This window comes from Phocoena sinus, chromosome 3, assembly GCF_008692025.1.
Source record: "Phocoena sinus isolate mPhoSin1 chromosome 3, mPhoSin1.pri, whole genome shotgun sequence".
In the NCBI taxonomy this organism is placed as follows: domain Eukaryota; kingdom Metazoa; phylum Chordata; class Mammalia; order Artiodactyla; family Phocoenidae; genus Phocoena; species Phocoena sinus.
Window position 1 is genome coordinate 5,499,514 of NC_045765.1, and position 20,389 is coordinate 5,519,902.

At 44.6% G+C, this 20,389-nt stretch overlaps 1 protein-coding gene across 4 annotated transcripts in view; it reads right to left on the minus strand.

The window, feature by feature from the left end:
* The window catches only part of INSR (insulin receptor), a 131,433-nt gene that overhangs the window by 24,301 nt on the left and 86,743 nt on the right, over positions 1 to 20,389 (minus strand). For 2 of the 4 annotated variants that reach the window (XM_032627100.1, XM_032627099.1), the window contains exons 6-13: positions 19,194 to 19,408; positions 18,103 to 18,229; positions 16,703 to 16,953; positions 14,556 to 14,723; positions 8,808 to 9,009; positions 6,605 to 6,640; positions 2,210 to 2,484; positions 470 to 609 (exon numbers count right to left, since the gene is read on the minus strand). In XM_032627100.1, coding sequence (XP_032482991.1) covers positions 470 to 609; positions 2,210 to 2,484; positions 6,605 to 6,640; positions 8,808 to 9,009; positions 14,556 to 14,723; positions 16,703 to 16,953; positions 18,103 to 18,229; positions 19,194 to 19,408 — 1,414 coding nt within the window. The remainder of the gene's footprint in view (positions 1 to 469; positions 610 to 2,209; positions 2,485 to 6,604; positions 6,641 to 8,807; positions 9,010 to 14,555; positions 14,724 to 16,702; positions 16,954 to 18,102; positions 18,230 to 19,193; positions 19,409 to 20,389) is intronic. The other 2 variants (XM_032627103.1, XM_032627101.1) reach the window with 1 other exon arrangement.

A 20,389-nucleotide genomic window follows, 5' to 3' on the forward strand; every position in this document is an offset into this window, starting at 1 on the left:
TGAGACACCGTGTGTTAAGCATTTAGGATAAATGAGATACCGTGTGTTAAGCATTTAGGATAAATGAGACACCGTGTGTTAAGCATTTAGGATAAATGAGATACCGTGTGTTAAGCATTTAGGATAAATCAGATACCGTGTGTTAAGTATTTAGGATAAATGAGACACCGTGTGTTAAGCATTTAGGATAAATGAGACACCGTGTGTTAAGCATTTAGGATAAATGAGACACCGTGTGTTAAGCATTTAGCATGCACAGGGCACACGGTAAGTCCTGGGGATAGTTTAGCTACAATAAAATTTGTACGCTGGCATTTCTGACCCATCTCCCTGGAAAGTCATATATCAAGGCTTTGAGTCCTCATGACAAAGCACCTAATGAGAGAAGCACTAGAGCCAGAACTTAAGAAGAAAAAGGAGGTACCAATGACAGCCTTGAAGGCACATCCCCAGGCGTCAAGGATCTTACCTCTTCGCCGTATCGTCGATAACTCACTTCGTACAGCACGATCAGACCGTTGGGTTCCTTGGGCTCCTGCCACATCAGGTGAACGACGTTGTTCTCGAAGATTTCGTGGGTCACGGGGCCAACAATATCATCTGCCTTGGCTGTAAGGGGCAGCGGTTAGAGGCAGGGACCCGATCCCTGGACCAAATCCCACCTCCACCACTTAGCAGCTGAGTGACCTTAAACTGGGTACGTAACTTTCTTGTGTTCCATTTCCCATATTGGAGAATGGACGTATAGAGCTCGTCTCATGGGATGCTCTACATATTTATGTCTGTCTGTCTATCAATCGATTGATCTATGTCACATTCTGTTGAAATGGAGCAGGTGCCCTATGGCCTGTGTCCCCCATGTCCTCCGCCTGTCTTTTCTCTGTGGAAAAACTGTAGCCAAAGAATAAGTTTAATCAGAGAAGGGAGAAAATGCAGAAACAAAGGAAAACAGTCAAAGGAGACCAAATAATAATAATTTAGTCATTAAGCAAAGTCAGGGACCTTGAGTTCCTTCTCAAGGGCTACAGATAATATTCTGAGCCCTATCCTGTGAACTGTCTTGTAGATACTGAAACCCTCGCCAGGTGGAGACGTTAACTACATGATGACCAGACTGTACCCATGACATAAGCCGCCACAATTCCAAGAATTGGCCTCAAAGTGATGGAAACAAACCAACCCTGGAACTAAAGGCTAACCATACTTAAAACAATCAAGATGACGCTGGTCAGACCACTGATGACCAATTTCAAGATGACGGTCAGAGCTGGCTGTGCTGTTTCTGCATGTAGCCCCCTCCCTCCGTCTAGAAAAGCTCTTGCCTACTGACTGTCGTTGGGAGGGAGTCGGCCTTTGGACAAGTGTCCGCCCTCCCCTCACCCCCCAGTTGCCACCATCCAAAATAAAGCAAATTTTCCTTTCCACCAACCTTGCCCCTTTATTGGCTTTTGAGCAGCAAGCAGCCGGACCCCACTTTCAGTTACACCGTTGGTTCTGTTTCTCTGGAGAACCCTAACACACTGTATAAGTATTCCTTAATTTTACTTTATTTTTCTTATGGCTCGTGTGTCCTTTCTAAAGTTTATATAATGGCTATGATGACTCATATAATTACAAAATAATATAGGTTAACATGGATGGACCTTGAGGGCATTATGTTAAGGGAAAAAAGCCAGACAGAGAAAGACTCATAGTATATGATCTAACTTATATGTGGATGATAAAAAAGCTGAACTCATAGAAACAGAGAGTAGAATGGTGGTTCCCAGGGGCGGGGGGGTGAGGGAAATGGGGGGATGTTGGTCAAAGGGTACAAACTTCCATTGATAAGCTGAATAAGTTCTGAGGATCTAATGTACAGCATGGTGGTTATAGTTAACAATATTCTGTTGTATACTTGAAAGCTGCTAAGAGAGTAGATCTTAAATGTTCTCACCACAGAAAAGAAATGGTAATTCTGTGCCCTGACGGAGATGTCAGCTAACGCTACTGAGAGAATGCTTTTGCAATATGTAAGTGTAGCAAACCGACACATTGTACACCTTAAATTTACACGATGTTATACATCAATTACATCTCAATAAAGCTGGAGGAAAATGAAAAATGATTAAGGCAAATAAGTCAAAATCACATATACGCTGCCTAGAGGGTGGAAGGCTTTTCCTTGGTCAGCCTGGGGCTCTTGGCCCCATGATGTGAGCTGACCCACCTTCGGGCATGGTCCTGGCACTGACATATGCAGCCACACTGCACCTCTCCTCGGGGGAATCTTGGTTGCAAGCCTGCAGCTCAATGCGATAGCCAGTAAAGTGACGCAGGCCAGAGATGACCAGAGACTCCCTGTTCACCACTTTCTCGAACGGTCTGTGCTCCTCTGAGCTCGTAGGTGCGCTGGTTGAGGACGTATTGGGGAATCCCGGAATGGTGGGCACGGCCGCTGTCACATTCCCCACATCACCAAGGGCCCTGCGTTTCCTCGACGGCCTGTCACGAGAGTAGGACACACCCGGTCAGGCAACCACCATCTTTTAAAAAACGTTGCCGGAGAATAAAAGGCTTGAAACCAAAGACAGCGGTGCAGTGAGATTCCACGGGGAGTGTGGATTACAATGTTAATTTCCAGGAATTACAACCCAGAGCAGTTTTCAGGATGCCCTCATAGGTGTCATGTCAGGCAGGTGCACCCCAAGAGGGGAGTAGGGGGGGAAAGGGCTCCAGGACCATCCATAGGAGACACACCAATATTCCCCTCAACATGCTTGATTTCAGATTATCATTTTGCAGGTTAATAGCCCAGCCAGGGTCAGTGTTAAAAATAAGATGCCGAAAGCGTGTAAGAGTCTAGCTTTTCAGGAAGCCCTGCCAAATGGTCCAAGCTACTTGACAACATCACCAGTTTAATCAGGAGAAATGCTTCTGATCCTATGACCCTTTAGGACACCTGCATAATCTAAGTGATTATACTTCAGTTCTTGGTAAGAGAATCTTATCACACAGGTTGCTAACGGTAACTCAAAAAATGTCTACACGATTGGCACATTTTCCCCCTTAAAAAGATAGATGAAAAATGTTAACAGCCTAAAAAACATATAAATCCAAAAAAAACGGTATAAAGAAAGTGTGAATTTACTCATTATTCTGCTGGCCACTGTGTCCTTTGGGCAATTTTTTTATTAGGTATGGGTATGATGGGGACCAAGCTAGTTTTATGATCCACGTTGCTCACTCGTACTAGAAGCACTCTCAACTATTTCCCTGAAAACATAACGTGTGAAGTAGGACAGAATTTACATTTTTTCTTTTTCAGTGTAAAGGTTTTCCCTCCTTGTTACGAAAGTACCACGTGTCCATTGCAGAAAAACCTGGAAAACTGTAGAATATTCCATTCATTCACAAAGGACATTAATCCTTTATCGATTCACCCTGGTTTGCTGTGTGCCAGTGAGTTTTCTTGAAAGAATCTTCCACATTTATCTATGTAAGTTTATATCTCAGCAATTTAAATAATTTTTTTTCCTTTATAGCTAATTTTAGATGGGGTTACTAAGGTTTTAGGGCAATCATGAAAGGGACCTTTCCCCTGAGTTATGTTTTAATTGTTGCTAGTATATCTACTGCATTTTTGTTTCTTTCTATTGTACCTACTTTCCCAAACTCTCATTCTAAGAGTTTCAGGGTTGATTTTCTTAGGTTTTCAAGGAACATACTTGAAAAAGGGTCAGCAAACTTTTCCCATACGTGCTAGATAGTAAATATTTAGGGTTTTGCGGGACATGTGATTTTTGTCACAACTATTCAACTTCCAATGGCTTTCAAGCCATGGCAGCTTGAAAACAGCCACTGACACAATGTAGACAAATGGGCGTGGCTACATTCCGATAAAACTCCTTGACAAAAACAGGTAGTCTGCTTACCCTTGCACTAGAATACCTGAAAATATCAATGATTTTATTTCCCACAATCCATTCCTTACAATTCTAATTTCTGTATTACTGCATTGGCTAGATACCCAGAGAAATGTTCCTTAGTAATGATGAGATTGGCTTCCTTCCAAAGCTAACAGGAATAGTTTTAAGAAAGATGTTAGCTCAGCTGTTGGTTTCATCTAGGTAATATTTATCTTTTTGCAGAAGTTTTCTATTCCTAGTTTTATAAAAGGCCTCTCCCCCTCCCTTTCTCTAAATTAATAATTTTTAATAAATGCTATTGAATGATATTATTGTGATTTTCCTCACTGGACCTCTTAATGAATTAGATTCTATTAGCAGAATGCCTGATCTTGAACCATCCTTGCATTGTGAGATAAATGATATTGCCAGCACAGTGTTTTATTTAGGACATGTGGATCTAAAATCCCATATTAGCTGGTTCTGGGTTTTCTTTCAACATAGCATCTTTGTCAGGTTCTGCTAAGGGGTTCTTTGTTAGTTTTATCAAATGAACTGGGAAGATTTTCCATAGATTTCTATGCTCTGGAAAAGTTTCTGTATTACAGAAAATAGTTGCTCTTTGAGAGTGTGAAAGAACTCAACTAGAAAACTCTCCAAGCCTGAGGTCTTGTTTTTTTTTTTTTTGAAGAAATTAATTGACACTTTTTTTTAAAGTCTTTTCCCAAGGTTATTAGGATATCTTTCTGCTGCTTCTTGCATTAGCTTGGACAAGTTAAAATTTCTCAACTCTCTGAAAGTTTCAAATCTAATAGCTCGTGATTATCCATAGACTGCAACATAGTAAAATCTTTGTCAGACTTCAGTTTTACATCACCTTCTTCTAGTTATTTGTGGGTATCTCCCTTTGATTACATGTACCACAAGTTAAGCTATATTGATTTTCCCCTCCCTTCCTAATACATTATACCTTACATTTTGAAGCTTTTTCTTAATTTACCATTTAAGTCTACTAATTTGCAACAAAGTTCAGCTTTGGCAATATTCTACAAGTGAAGGTATGTGATGTTCACGTCTCCGTTATCTTCCAAACGGTTTTTAATGAAAGTTTCCATTTCGACTTTCACCCAACAGAAGCCTAAGTGATCCACTTTTAATCACCAGGAAGTAGAGTTTTCTGTTCAATCTTTTGAAGTTTACCTTTAGTTTTTATTGCGCTGCAGTCAGAAATCAAACCCTACTTCGGGAGCACTCACTAAGATTTTCTTTGTGGTCTTTTCTGTGTGAAAAGACCAATGACATTCTTGAACGGAAACCAAAGCTATTAAACCAAAGATGCACGCATATTAGCAAGGTTCAGAACATTTCTGTGCAAGCACAGATGGGCCTTCCAAATATGACAGAGACACTGGGGCCTCATGAATAACCACTGAGAAGTTGATATCTGAACAAAGGGAAACATAAATGGCCTCAAACAGGCTAAATATGCATACACCAGAAGGATCATACCCCAAAAGACCACGTGGTCATGAAAGACACCCCCATGACAAAGCATCAACTGACTTCTCTCTCTCCCTACATACACAGCACTTTATTATCCCACAATCTCACAGTAGACCAGTGGTTCCCAACCAGGAGTGACTCTGCTCATGGTCCTACCACCAAGGGGACGTTTGGCCTGTCTGGAGACAGCTTTGGTTGTCACTATTTGGGGTATGGTGTGACACTGGCTTCAAAGCAGTAGAGACCAAGGATACAGCTCGTGATTCTACAATACACAGGGCAGTCCCCACAACTGAGAATGATCTGGCCCCAAATGTCAAAAGGTCTGACATTGATAAACTCTCGTCTGGATCCAGGCCTCAAAATTTCTAGACCTTTCTTTACTACAGATTATATTCCTAACGACCACTAGAGGGCAGATCGGGACCGCACACGGCCTAAAAATAAATAAATAAACCCTCTGCTGGAAGAATAAAGTCCCTCCGCATGGCCCCTACCCTGCCTTTCCAGTCTCTCCTGTTCTTTCCAAGAGTCCAGGATTCTTTCCACCGACTTGCCTTTCCCCAAGTTCTCTCTGCCTGTACTCTCTTCCAGGACACGCCTCCTGCTTAATTCTTTTTTTCTCTTTCTTTTTTCTTTTTTTTTTTTTTTTTTAATATTGAAGCATAGTTGATTCTTTAAGACACACGTCAAAGGCGAGCATCCTTGACGATCCTCAGTGGAATTGAGGGACTCGGCACACCTGTGCTCACTCACACCTGTCATCCCGCACCTGTCACGCCCAATAAAAATGTTCCGCTCCCGGATCAGCCTTCCCCACCACCTGCCGCTAAGTGGTTTCGACTCTGGGCACCAGGCACAGTTCTGCAGCTAGATAAATAAATGTGTAGTTAGTAAATGCAGGGAGGAAAAACTGGGCGGCACCCAGGAGGTGCCCAGAAAGTACGCCCTCGAGTCTATGTTTTAGTAAGAGTGTGTTAGTTAGGATTTTTTCCCCCCACATTCACGCCCAGATCCCATTTCAGGGTGAAGGCACTTAACGTGTGGATTTGTGAAGCGCCTGGTCGCGGCAGAGCTGAGCAATGCATGCATCAAACCACAGAAGCCCCCTGGGGTCTCAAAGGGGCACAACATGCTTCCTGACCCGTTGGCCCACTGGCCCCGCGCTGTGCAGCCACCACGGGCCGCGCCTACGTCCCACAGGTGAGTCGTACCTAGTGTCCTCGGCAACAGGGCCTGAAGAGGATTTTCTGTGAAAACAAAACCAGCCGCTTTGAGGACAGCCCTGGACCATGGACCGCTTGTTCCCATCACTTGAACCACACCTTCCCCAGCAGATGCGGAGAACACAGCCAGGGGCTGGGGCGCAGGGGGGAAGCAGAGAAAACCCCCCCCCCCCCCCCAGAGACCTGGTCATCTGGGATTCCCATGGATGTCAAGCTTAACACTACTTTTAAACCTCACAGCTGACTCAGCCATTATCCTAAAGTCTGGCAGTGTTTGAACCGGTAAAACAGTAACTGCCTCCAGGCCTGGGCTGTGCCATTTAGTGGTCTTCTGGACTCAGGGCCAGATAAGAATGCAAGAAAGAGAAAAGAAGAAATGTTTTATATTAATGGTTCTGGGGAAACCTCTCCCAGGAGCATTGCTGGGCCTTTGAAGAGACGCATTTTAGAATCTTGTTTTATCCTGATGTAAATGTGGGGTGTGGGGGGGTGTCGATATACTTTGGAAATGGCCAATTGTATTGGACATTTCTGAGTAGCCTTCTGGTGAAGTCCATGGCGGGAGGGGGAGGTCAAGTGTGGAGAGGGAGGGGCAGCTGAAAGCCCTCAGCACACATTTGATTAAAAACCTGGGCAGGGCTTCCCTGGTGGCGCAGTGGTTGGGAGTCCGCCTGACGATGCAGGGGGCGCAGGTTCATGCCCCGGTCCGGGAGGGTCCCACGTGCCGCGGGGCGGCTGGGCCCGTGAGCCATGGCCACTGAGCCTGCGCGTCCGGAGCCTGTGCTCCGCGGCGGGAGAGGCCACAGCAGTGAGCGGCCCGCGTACCACAAAAAAACAAACAAACAAAAAACCTGGGCAGAGTCATTCATAAGCAAAAAACAAACAAAACCACAGGCTTTGGACCCCTAAAAAGGAGATGGCAAGTGCTTCAGTGGGTTACTGTAAAAATTCATGAATTCATAAGATGCAGTGCTACTGCCATCTAGTGGGTGGAGGCCAGGGATGCTACTCAACATCCTACAACGCACAGGATGGTCCCACCCCAGAGAATGATCTGGCTCCAAATGTCAATAGCGCCAAGGTTGAGAATCCCCATATCACTCGTATAATCTCACAATCCTAAAAAACAGGAGCTACTTTTCTCTCCACTCCTCAGATGAATAAACTGAGGAACCGAGAGAGGTAAACTAACCCGTGACCCACAGAAATTTGCATTCTACCTAAGTGTCTCTGCTTGCAGGAAAGGTAAAGAAGTATGAAAAAAACAGAATCATTTTTAAGGCAAGCCCTCTCTGTAGATCAGAAGTACATCAGCAAGCAAGCCCCTTCACTCACTAAAGGAAAAATATTTAAATAGGAGAAGCTCCGGAGTTTTTAAGAGGTCATGGAAAGTTCTGGAAGGGTAAGAAGGTTACACAGATTTTAAAAAGAGAATGCACTGAGCTTGAGACTCATCCACAGATCAAGCATGGGGCCAGGCAGGCACTTCTCGGTCATATAATCTAATAATTGAATCTATCGATTATTGATTATTATCTATAATCATCTATTAGATAATAATCAATTGTTGGTAATCTAATGGAGATCGTTTCAGAACTCAGAATGAGGCCAGAGGCTGGGGTAAAGAGTTCATGAGACATCAGAAAGCAATGTCTTCAGGGACTTCCCTGGCGGTCCAGTGGTAAAGAATCCGCTTTACAACGCAGGGGACACGGGTTCGATCCCTAGTCAGGGAACTAAGATCCCACATGCCGTGGCACAACTAAGCCCGTGCACCACAACTACTGAGCTCACGCGCCTCAACTAGAGAGCCCGCTTGCTACAAACTACAGAGCCCACGTGCTCTGGACCCCGTGCACCATAACTGCAGAGCCCACACGCCCTGGAGCCTGCATGCTACAACTACAGAGAAGCCCGCATGCCTCAACAAAGATCCCATGTGCTGTAACTAAGACCCAACGCAGCCAAAAATAAATGAAAGAAAGCAAAGGTTGAGTTTTTTAAAACACCCCCCCCCCACCTTTTTTGGCGATTATTCACTCTTCCTGGTACGGTAGTTGTTGAAATCGCAAGATCTCTCCCTCCCTCCAGGGAAGTGGCTCAGCGTGGACTCTGCCCACCCTCTGCGTCTGCACTTCATCTTGTTCCCTAAATAAGGACCCCAGACCCCAAGCCAAGGACAAATGCTGACCTGGGGATGAAGACGACATTGTGCAGGTAATCTTCGAATGTTTTCCTGAATGAGGACTCCTCCAACTCCTTGAGGATCTGAGAGTCGGTCTTCGGGCAGGAACAGCATTCACCGGCAGACTCTTCGTACTCACTCTGATTGTGCTTCTGGGACCCCTCAGACTCGAACGGCGGAGACCAGGTCCGGGAGGGCAGCTTCAACCCTGGAGAAAGCCAGAGCGGGGGCTCAAGTTCCACCCCACTACACACATACATACACGCAGAGCACAAGGGGCCTTCTCAGAGCTGCTGGGCACAGGGGACAGAGCTCGGGGCCAGGGTCTTGGTTCAAGGTCTACTGGGAAAAATAAGATCTCTCACTGGAGGGTCCTGACAACTGAGAAGGTGCCTGTGGATGTGCAGCAGGAAAATGTCAGACACCACAACCCCATAGGGCTAGATGCTGAAGGTGACGAGGCATGTCCCTGCCCTCACAGAACCTACATTCCAGTGGACGAGGTACGTGGGGGTGGGAGGAATACACAATAAACTAATAAATACATATGCCATGGGTCCGATGGTGGGGTGAAAGGACAAAGGGTGTCGGTGGGGGGGAATGTCTCCGAGAAAGTGACCACTAAGCAGTCCCCAAGGAAGTAAAAGAATGAGCCATGCACATATCTTGGTGTAAAGCAATTCAGACAGCAAAGAGCGAGTGCAAAGGCCCTGAGGTAGGAATTTACTTGGCATGCCAGAAGACGCCAAGGACCCAGTGTAGCTGGAAGGGGATAAGGGAGAGAATGATGGGAGGTGGCATTAGAAAAGGACTGGGGACCAAGTCACAGTTGAATGAATGGATCATCAATCAACCAGGTAACTATAAAGGGATAAGAGGACAGAGCAGAATTCCAATGGAATTCTAAGGGGTCAGACTTACAGACCCAGTGTTTATACTGAGCAACCAAACTTTGCAGCACAAATGAAAGAAGCTACAATTCGTTCAGGAAAACGGAAGTCAGAGCAGAGCAGTGGTTCTCACCAGGGCAGGGGTGATTCAGCACTGCCCCCCACCCCCCTCTGCAGGACAACGGGCACGGTCTGGTGACATGTTGGTGTTCACCAGGGATGCCGCTCAACATCTTACCTGACACAAGACAGCCCCCACCTCAAAGAATTATCTGGTCCCCAATGTCAACAGTGATGGATGAAAGACATGAAATGAAATTGGGGGAAGAACTTTTTCCAAGAAGCACAGAAAAGAGAATTTTTTAAAAAGGGAAAAAAGAACAACTTCTCAAGGTCATGCTCTTAAAAATACCACACTGTTTTTTTAAGTATCACAGCTGGTGTGTCTTGACCCCTGAGGTCCAGTCCCGGGGATGCCTGCTGCCTGTCACTTCTGGTACAACCTGGAGGATGTAGGTTACTCCTTAAGGGCAAAAAGGCATGCCCCGATCCTGGGTGCCTACTCGTGTCTATTGAGCAAGGGAAATTCCATCTCTTCCTCTCCCTTTCAGTGGCTCTGCTAGACAATGAGTTCAAAGTATCTTCCTGTGAATGGTGAGTACCCACTCGGAAGCTTTGCAAAATCCTTAAAAAATACTTCTTCTTAACGTTTATTAATAGACATGGAATAACCTGTGTGGGTTAGCTGTTAGAGGGGCTATTGATGGCAATATGGATAAAAAATTAAAAAAAAAACCACTTCAGATTTCCTTAGTAAAAGGTTGAGGGGGGGGTCCTGATTTTTTTGTGGGGAGGAAGGGACTTTTGATCAGGCGTGGACATAGCTCCTGACACCTGTCACCCCTTCTGCATGACACTTGGTGCCCCATGGATTTTCTGTGACTAAAGTATAGTGAGGTATCTAGGACAGTCAAATGCATAGAGACAAAGTAGAAAGGCGGGCACCAGGGGATGGGGGAGGGGAGTCAGTGTTTCATGGGGACAAAGTTTGCAGTTTGGGAAAACAAGAAAGTGCTGGAGACGGACGCTGGGGATGGTTGCACGACAGTGTGAATGTATTTAATGCCTCTGAGCTGTGCACTTAAAAGCAGTTCAAATGGTAAATTTTATGTTATATATATTCCACAATAAAAAGCCATATAGTTGATAAGACTGTACTGTATAAATGAAATAAACAATTCGATATCAGAGGAGAAGCTAAAAGTTCTCACCAAAAAAAGAGATAAATATGTCAGGGTGATAGATGTATTAATTAACTAGATGGGAAGAATCCTTTCAAAATGTGTATGTATATAAAATCATCACAATTTACACTTTAAATACCTTGCCATTTACTTATCAAGTACACCTCAATAAAGCTGGAAAAAAAAAACCACTTGTGATACTAAAGGCAGCTACTACTGGGCACGGTTAGTAAATTATTGATCTTGTGTGTGTTAGAAAGCTTATTAATTTGTGTGTGTATTTGGGTTTTTTAATTGTGGCAAAATATACATGACAAAAAAGTTTCCATCTTAATCATTTCTAAGCGCACATCTCAGCGGCATTAAGGACATTCACGTTCTTGTGCAACCATCCCCACCAAACATTTCCAGAACGTTCTCATCTTCCCAAACTGAAACTCTGTCCCCATGAAACACTCACTCCCCAACTCCTCCCCCAGCCCCTGGCACCCACCATCCGGCTTCCTGTCTCTGTGGATTTGACTCCTCTAGGGACCTCCTAAGAGTTGCATCACACGATATCCGTCCTTGGTTAAGTTTATTTTTTAATTACATAAACTTGGGCATCATTACAAATAAAACCATGTCAAATTGTCATATTGTAATGAGAGATTCAGACTTCCAGAATAAAAGTCGTTGCTCTAAAAAAGAAAGAAAGAAAGAAAGAGAAAAAGAAAACATTGCCTATCCTGATGCTGCTGGCAGTTCTAGCTGGCGGTTTCTGTTACAGCTGACAGCTGAGCCAATGACTTTGCTTGCTCTCAAGTTATATAAAGCATCCAAGGAGATAAATCACGTTTACAACCCTCTGCTCAGGCGGGGAATGAGGTCACAGGCATACATATAGCACATGATCTTAGAGCTGGGACAGCGTCCAGAGATTATCTGGCCTCCCGCCCCTTCTCCCCAAAAGGAGGCAGCCAGTGACAAGCTCAGTGACTTGCCCAAAGCCCTACAGCAGGTCAGAGAAGACCTCAGGCTCCCGACCCCAGCCACGTCTCATCAGTGGCCCCAAGGTCTGAGGATACCGGTAACTCAAAACATCTAAAGAAAAATAAATACAGGCCAACCAATCAACAACAACAAGACAACTAAGGGATAAATCAGGAGCTGGGGATGAACATACACACACTATTGTATATAAGATAGATGACCAACAAGGATCTACTGTATAGCGCAGGAAATTGTACTCAGTACCCTGTGATAACCTATATGAGAAAAGACTCTGAAAAAGAATGAATCTAGGTATATGTATAACTTAATCCCTTTGCTGTACACCTGAAACTAACAAAACATTGTAAATCAACTATACTCCAATAAAATTTTTTAAAAATAAAAATACAAAAGAGTCTAGGGATTGGGGGAAAAATACTTTATATAGACTCAAACAAAACAAAATAACTAAAGAAAAAAAAAGACTTCTGTTTCTCCAGTTTGATGGGCTTTTTTAAAACCCACTTTTAAAATAATCTTAAACTAATTTATACACACTAGTTTGAGGCTTCAAATATTTTTCCCTTTTCCTGTAGATGGATGGAAGCCCATTAAGTAAATGAGATTAAAGACTGGAAAAAAATGTGTCATTAGTATAAATTTTGAATGGAAAGCCCAGGAGGGAAGAGATGATCACTCTTTGCTTTCTCTGGTCCTTACAACTTAAGGGTCTAAAATTAGGGGCGAAAATTCTTCCCTGACTTTGCCAATCACCACTCCACACATCGGCTGTGTTTCTAACTTCGGAGGGAAGTCTTGCGTGGGTTAACACAGCTACACCCCTACCAGGGGAGGTGGATAAGGAAGGGAAGGAGGAGAAAATTCCAGAGGGAAATGATGCCAAGACATGGGGAGTGTCTGTTTTTGACAGGAGTCTTCAGAGCGTGTCCTCACGCTGTGATGTTTAGAAATGCGAACAGGCAGGCAGACCTCCTCCTCTTATTGTGTTTTTCTTACAAATGGAAAGTTTGTGGCAACCCTGCGTTAAACAAGTCTATTAGTGCCATTTTCCCAACGGCGTTTGCTCACTTCGTATGTCTGTGTCACGCTTTGGTAATTCTCACAATATTCCAAACTTCTTCAATTTTATTATATTTGTTATGGTGATCTGTGATCAGTGATCTTGGATGTTACTATTGTAATTGGGCTTTTTTTTTTTTTTAGCAATAAAGTATTCTTTAATTAAGGTATGTGCATTGTTTGGGTTGTTTTTTTTTTTAGTCTAGATTTCTTCTTTGTTAAATTTTTATTGAAATAGAGTTGATTTACAATGTTGTGTCAGTTTCAGGTGTACAGCAAACTGATTCAGTATTTTCTTTTCAGATTCTTTTCCATTACAGGTTATTACAAGACACTGAGTATAGTTCCCTGTGCTATACACTAGGTCCCTGTTGGTTACGTTACCTATTTTATATACAGCAGTCTGTATATATATATATATATTTTTTTTTTTTTTTGCGGTACACGGGCCTCTCACTGTTGTGGCCTCTCCCGTTGCGGAACACAGGCTCCGGACGCGCAGGCTCAGCGGCCATGGCTCACGGGCCCAGCCGCTCTGCGCATGTGGGATCTTCCCGGACCGGGGCACGAACCCGTGTCCCCTGCATTGGCAGGCGGACTCTCAACCACTGCGCCACCAGGGAAGCCCTGTATATTTTTAATCATTTTTTAATTGGTGTATAATTGCTTTACAAAGTTGTGTTAGCTTCTGCTGTACAATTAAGTGAATCAGCTCTATGTATATCTATATCCCCTCCCTCTTGGACCTCCCTCCCACCCTCCCCGCCATCCCACCCACCTAGGTCATCACAGGGCATGAGCTTCCTATGAGCTTCCTATGCTTCACAGCACGTTCCCACGAGCTATCTATTTTATGCATGGTAGTGTATATGTGTCAATCTTAATCTCCCAGTTCGTCCCACTCTCCGCTTCCCCTCTGTGTCCGCATGTCTGTTCTCTACGTCTACATCTCTATTCCTGCCCTGCAAATAGGTTCATCTGCGTGATTTTTCTAGATTCCACATATAGGCCAGAAAGAGAAATACAGTAATATGTATATTTTAAGTATATTTTTTCTTAAACATTATGCTATCGCACACTTACAGTATAGTGTGGGCATAACTTTTATAGGCACTGGAAACCGAAAAACAACTCACGTGACTCAGTTTATTGCAATATTCGCTTCCTTGCAGGAGTCCTTGCGCTGTATCTCTGAGGTCTGCCTGTATGTGTGTTTTCGTCAGAGATAAAACAGAGTGTGTGTACCCATATGCACACGCTGGGAAGCAGAAGGGGAGAGATGCTTCCCCAAAAGGAGAACAAAGTGGATCAGATGTTATACACACTACTATGTATAAAATAGATAACAAGAACCTAATGTAGAGCACAGGGAACTCCACTCAGCATTTTGTAATAACCTATAAGGGAAAAGAATCTGAAAAAGACTCTATATGCGTAACGGAATCACCGCGTTATACACCTGAAACTAACACAACGGTTTAAATCAACTATACTTCAATTTAAAAAAAATGTAAAAAAAAAAACTTGAAAAAGAAACAGGCCCCTCCCCCGCCTCTGCCGGCACTCACCTTTGAGGCAGTAATCTAATTCATACAGCTCACCGTCTTCCTCCTGTCTCTCCCAGAATACCAAGTAGTGTGTGATGTTGCCATTGGGGTCAGAGGGAGGCTTCCACTTCAGAATAATCTGGGACGAAGAATTAGACACCGAGATGGGATCCAGGGGGACAGAAGGATCTGCCAAGGAGAAAGGAGACAGGTCCGCTGTGAGGAGGAGGAGGAGGAGGAGGGTGCAAGCCATCGGGTGGGCATGAGGGGGAAAACCCAAGTTCGAGAAATCACGAGGATGTTCTCTGCAGTGTTATTTAACACCAGAGAAAACCGGCAACACGTGCAATGCTTGCCCAGTGAAAGCATGGGTTACAAAATTACAATCCATGGGTAGGACAGACTATGTAGATTTCATGTTCCACCATTTCTGCAACAAACATTTACGGCAGCAGTCCCCCACCTTTTTGACACCAGGGTTCAGCTTCGTTGGAGACAATTTTTTCCACGGACTGGAGGCGGGGACGGTTTCAGGATGACTCAAGCACATTACAGCACTTTATTTCTATTATTATTACATTGTAATATATAATGAAATAATTACACAACTCACCAGAACGCAGAAACAGTGGGAGCCCTGAGCTTGTTTTCCTGCAACTAGATGGTCCCATCTGGGGGTGATGGGAGATAGTGACACCCGACGTGTGTTGCTTACGTCCAGTCTACTCTGTAAAATGCAGCTTAAGTGTCACTTGCCACTCACTGATGGAGTTTTGACAGGAGTCTGCAAGCAGTTGATTTATTATGGTCTCTGTGCAGTCAGACCTCTCTGCTAATGATGATCTGTATTTGCAGCTGCTCCCCAGCGCTAGCGTCACCGCCTCAGCTCCACCTCAGATCATGAGGCATTAGATTCTCACAAGGAGCGGGCAACCCAGATCCCTCGAGTGCACAGTTCAGAGTAGGGCTCACGCTCGTATGAGAATCTAATGCCACCGCTGATCTGACAGGAGGCGGAGCTCAGGTGGTAACGTGAGGGATGGGGAGCGGCTGTAAATACAGATGAAGCTTTCCTAACAGGCGGCAGACTGGTACCAGTCTGTGGTCCAGAGGTCGGGGACCCCTGATTTACAGAGCTCCAATGACGTGCCAAGCTTTCTCTGTTCTGGGCACTGAAAAGGCGCTGGGGAAAAGGAGGATCGTGGGAATAAACAAAGCCACATCTGCTGGTTAACATTAGCCCCAACTGAACCCAGTCCTGGGGCAAATTTCGGCAGTGGGATGCCATTCAATCTTATCCCTGAGCTGGCAGCCCATCTAACATTCCCCCCAAAGGCACCCCCTTTGGGCTCCACAAAAGCTCCCCCTCGAGAACGGAGGTGGCTGAGGGAGTCGGTGAGGGGTGGGAGTGGGGTGTCTCAAGGCAGAGGACACAGTGTGTACAAAAGACTGGAAGCTGGAAGTTTCCAGAAACTATAAGTCCTGCTGGAGGTATTGCTGGAGGATACAGGATGAGAGGGCAGTAGTCAATAAAGTTGGGGCTGGTTCATAAAGTTTGGACTCGATCCTACCGGACAGGATTTCTCAACGACTGACTTGCGGGGGCTAGATAATTCTTTGCCGGGGGAGGGGGGCGCTGTCCTGTGCATGTGATACGTTGAGCAGCATCCCTGGTCCCCAACCCCGCCTCCCCAGTCATGCCAACCAAAAATATCTCCAGGTATCACCAAATGTCTCCTATCCCAGTGGTTGGATAGGGCTTATGCTTTATGAAAATACAACTAAATTGCTATGAAATACTCGTCAAAAAATGGAGATGGGGGAAAAGGCATAGTGATGAAACAAAAATGGCAAAATATTGATCATTGTTGAAGCCGAGAGATGGTTACAGGGTGGCGGTGGGGGGAATCTTTTTTTTTTTTTTCCTATTTTTGTAAATATTTGAAAATTTTCCATAATGGGAAGAAGAAATGTATGTTCCCCTCTGATGTCTTGTTGCTACTGCCTGATCTTCTGAAATTATAAACCTCAGTGCCCGGCTCTTTTAGAAGCCAATAACCATCCAAAAAAAAAAAAAAAAAGGCATTTCATAGGACATCACCGGGTCAGCCTGTTAAATGCAAGACGTCTGATTCACGCACAAATTCATATCCACAAGAAATGCTTACTAGTGGCATCTGTCTGGACATAGATGATGTCGCTCTTGGCCCCATATGTGCGGCGTTCATCAGAAAAGGTGACCAAGGTCTTGACAAAGATGGCGTACTGGGTCCAGGGCTTGAGACCGCGCATTAGCCACCCGGGGTGGTTCTGCGACTTGGGGTCGTTGGACCTCATAGGCGGGTCGATATCCACCACGGTCCAGCTGTTGGAGCCGCATGCATCCTGCCCATCAAATTCCGTCACGTTCTGATAAGGGCTTTCAAGACGAAATAGGAAAAGTCGATTACCATCTCTCAAATATAGCTCTAAAGACCAAAGAGATGTGGCCGGGCGAAGTTACCTCCTACAGGCTTGCACCCTGTTCACCAATAATCTTCTACCACGAGGAAAAAAGACACAGGAATAGCCAAAGAGAAAGGGACCGCTTCCCTTATGCCTCAGTTTCCCAACAATAATAATAACAGTGATCAGGATGATGATACTAACTACCAGTTATTGATGAGATTCCACAAGAGGATGTGTGTTGACTTCTCCACACACAGCCTGACACACAGCTAATTTTGAGGGATGGGGACTTCCGTAGTGGTCCAGTGGTTCAGAATCCTCCTTCCAACGCAGAGGACACGGGTTCAATCCCTGGTTGGGGAACTAAGATCCCACGTGCCGCGGGGCAACTCAGCCCACACACTCTACAGCCTGTGGGCCACAACTAGGGAGCCTGGGCACCGCAACTAGAGAGAATCCCATGTGCCACAACTAAGACCCTATGTAGGCAAATAAATAAATAAGTAAATAAATACTTTTAAAAATCTTGAGGGATGGAACAATTATTCCTATTAACACAATCACCACTTCCATTGTCTTCCTTTTAAATTTCAGCAGTCAGATACTCAAAACGACTAGGTGTTATTGAAAGGCGACAGAGTTTCAGTGTGAGATGATGAATAAACTGTGGAGAGGGATGGTGATGATGGTCACACAATGTCATGAATGTACTTAATGTCACTGAGTGGTACACTTAAACATCATTAAGATGGTCAATCTCATGTATGTTTTATCACAATTCTTCAAATGTTGGAAAAAACACAAAATAGATAAAAAAAATAAACTTTAAGACACCTACTAAGTAGACTAAGTGACTTTTTGTTGAGGATGTCTGGTGAGATGTACATATAAGAAGCAAAACGGAATATTGCCCAATCGGGACCTCCAAAAGAAACCTGCCTGCTTCGGTTTCTGGCTTTTGACAATAGGGAATGTTATTGACGTCATACACCATCAACTGGTGAGATCTGACCAAGGAACCTATGATATTTATTCCACAAGTAAGGAGATAGAAAGGAACCTCAGAGGGGAGCCTCTGAGAACATACACAACAAACACGCCTCTTTATCCTTCTACTTACGCCTCTTTGTAGAAGAGCATGAATCCCAGAAGGTCTCGGAAGTCGGGGGGCCAATACGGCTCCCATTTCAGCAAGATCTTGTCATAAGATGTCCGAATGTAAGAAAATTTAAGTAATTCATTTTCACCTAGAAATGTTAAAAAAAAAAAAAAACCAGTATCAGAATTAAATAATTTATTTCAACCCAAAGCAGATGATCCCATATTTCCAAGAGTATCCACGAGAAGGAAGATGGCAACCTGCTGTTCCTCTGAGAGGTCTTATTTCCACATGCCCCTCCTGTGTTCAGAGTCAAGAACAGGTCATGCAAGTTGGCCCTGACCACAAGTCAGGTACTTGGCCAGACGTGCTCCACCAAAGAACCACGGTCGGCACCAACAGAAGGACAAGTGGCTAATCGCTACTGGAAAAAGGGACTTTCAAGAATAGCATTTATCCTGACACAATTCTGTCTTGCGTGTGAATTTTCATGCCCGACGTCAGAACACATAACTCCAGTGCAAATGGACACATGCCAAGTGGGTTTAGGGAGCGTGCAGTTCATCGTACCTTGGAGTGACAATTCCTTGGAAGGACAATGCCTTGGAGAGAGTAATTCCCTCTGACTAGATTGCAAGCCCTCCCTTAAGCTCCACCCCTTAAGTTCCAACCTTGCTCTCTCCCTCCCCTGAATTCTCACAGCTTCTGCCATAAGGAACCAACTTCGCATGAGGGCATTATGGAAGCCTTGACACCTCAATGCTTCAAGAGAAAACCTGTCAGAGGAGGGCAGTCAGCTGACAGTCTCCAGCTGTAGCAACTGTAGACCCTGCTGTAGCATTTGAGCCAAGGCCATATGTAAGATAAGTGACATTCATTCATTCATTCACTCAATGTTTATGTGGCATCTTCCAGTATCAGGCACTGTGTTTAATATTTGGCAAAGAGATAACATGTACATTCTTCCTCAGTATTTCAGAGAGCCTTTCACACACATAGTTGTTTTAGCTCATTGGGGGGAAGTGACACTCCCCCGGGGGCCAGTGTGGTGGGGGTGGGGGAGGGCAGCCACGTTATCTGGTCCGTGGAAGGACAAGGGCATCACCACTTACAGGACGCCTGGTCCCCATTGGTCTTCAGGGCAATGTCGTTTCTCTCCTGGCGCCCCTTCGTTCCTGAAACTTCCTCCATCTTGTGAATTTCTGACAAGCAGAGTTTGGGATTATAGTGGAAGAAGAGTTTCCCCTGAGTGATGGTGAGGTTGTGTTTGCTCCAGTCCCACAGCTGCCTTAGGTTCTGGTTGTCCAAGGCATAGAAAGAGTAGTTCCTATGGAAACACACACATGCCTAATCATTCATCAGCTTGTCGTCTCCAACTCCAAGATGGCGGGGCCACGGCTGGAGTTGATCTTGTTCAGTGCTCCGTCCCCAGTCCTAACCACTTGCTTGACACACACTCATTACACGTTGAAAGGAGGGTTAGAGGGACAGGGGAAGTTGAGGAAGTCTTCAGGGCCAGGAAGGTATGTGAGATCAGTCTTGTGGGGAAGGAGGGTAAGACTGTGATGGATTGAGATATGGGTTTTGAAAAGGGGAAAGACTGAAGACACGGAGGCACGTCAACTGGGCCCAGGGAAGAGCAAAGTGGCCTGTTCTGGCCAACAGGTGACGGGCAAGACCAAAGAGATGCCATGGGCCAAACCCTCTAGTATACTGCATGCCAGACCGAGACCAAGAATATGTGGCCTTCCTTGGTAGGCAGAGGGGGACCACTGAAGGTTTTATAACAACTCAGTAACTCGATTAGACCTGTGTCTTAGAACTATGAGTGGGCCAGCAGTACATGGTGAATGGGAAAAGGGCAGCACCTAGATCTGTGTTATCCAACACTGAAACCACCAGCCACATCTGGCTATTAAGCTGAAATTTGGCCATTCTGAACTGTACCAGAAGTAAAAAAACCCACAGATTTCAATGACTTTGCATTAAAAAAAAAGGATGTAAAAGATCTTCTTTATAATTTTTTGTATTGAGTCCATGTCAAAATAACAGCTTCAATGTAATGGGTTCAGTAAAATACATTATTAAAATCCATTTCACCTATGTCTTTTAAAGTGTTTTAAATGTGGCTACTAGAACATTTAAAGTCTCATATGTGACCTGTATTATATTTCTGTTGGATGGCCCTGGTAGTTCTAGAACCAGCAAGAAAGTCATTGGACTAATCCAAATGAACACTCCAAATGAAAGATTCGGCAAAAAGATAGTTTTATGGCTAAATAATATTCCACTGTATATATATATATGT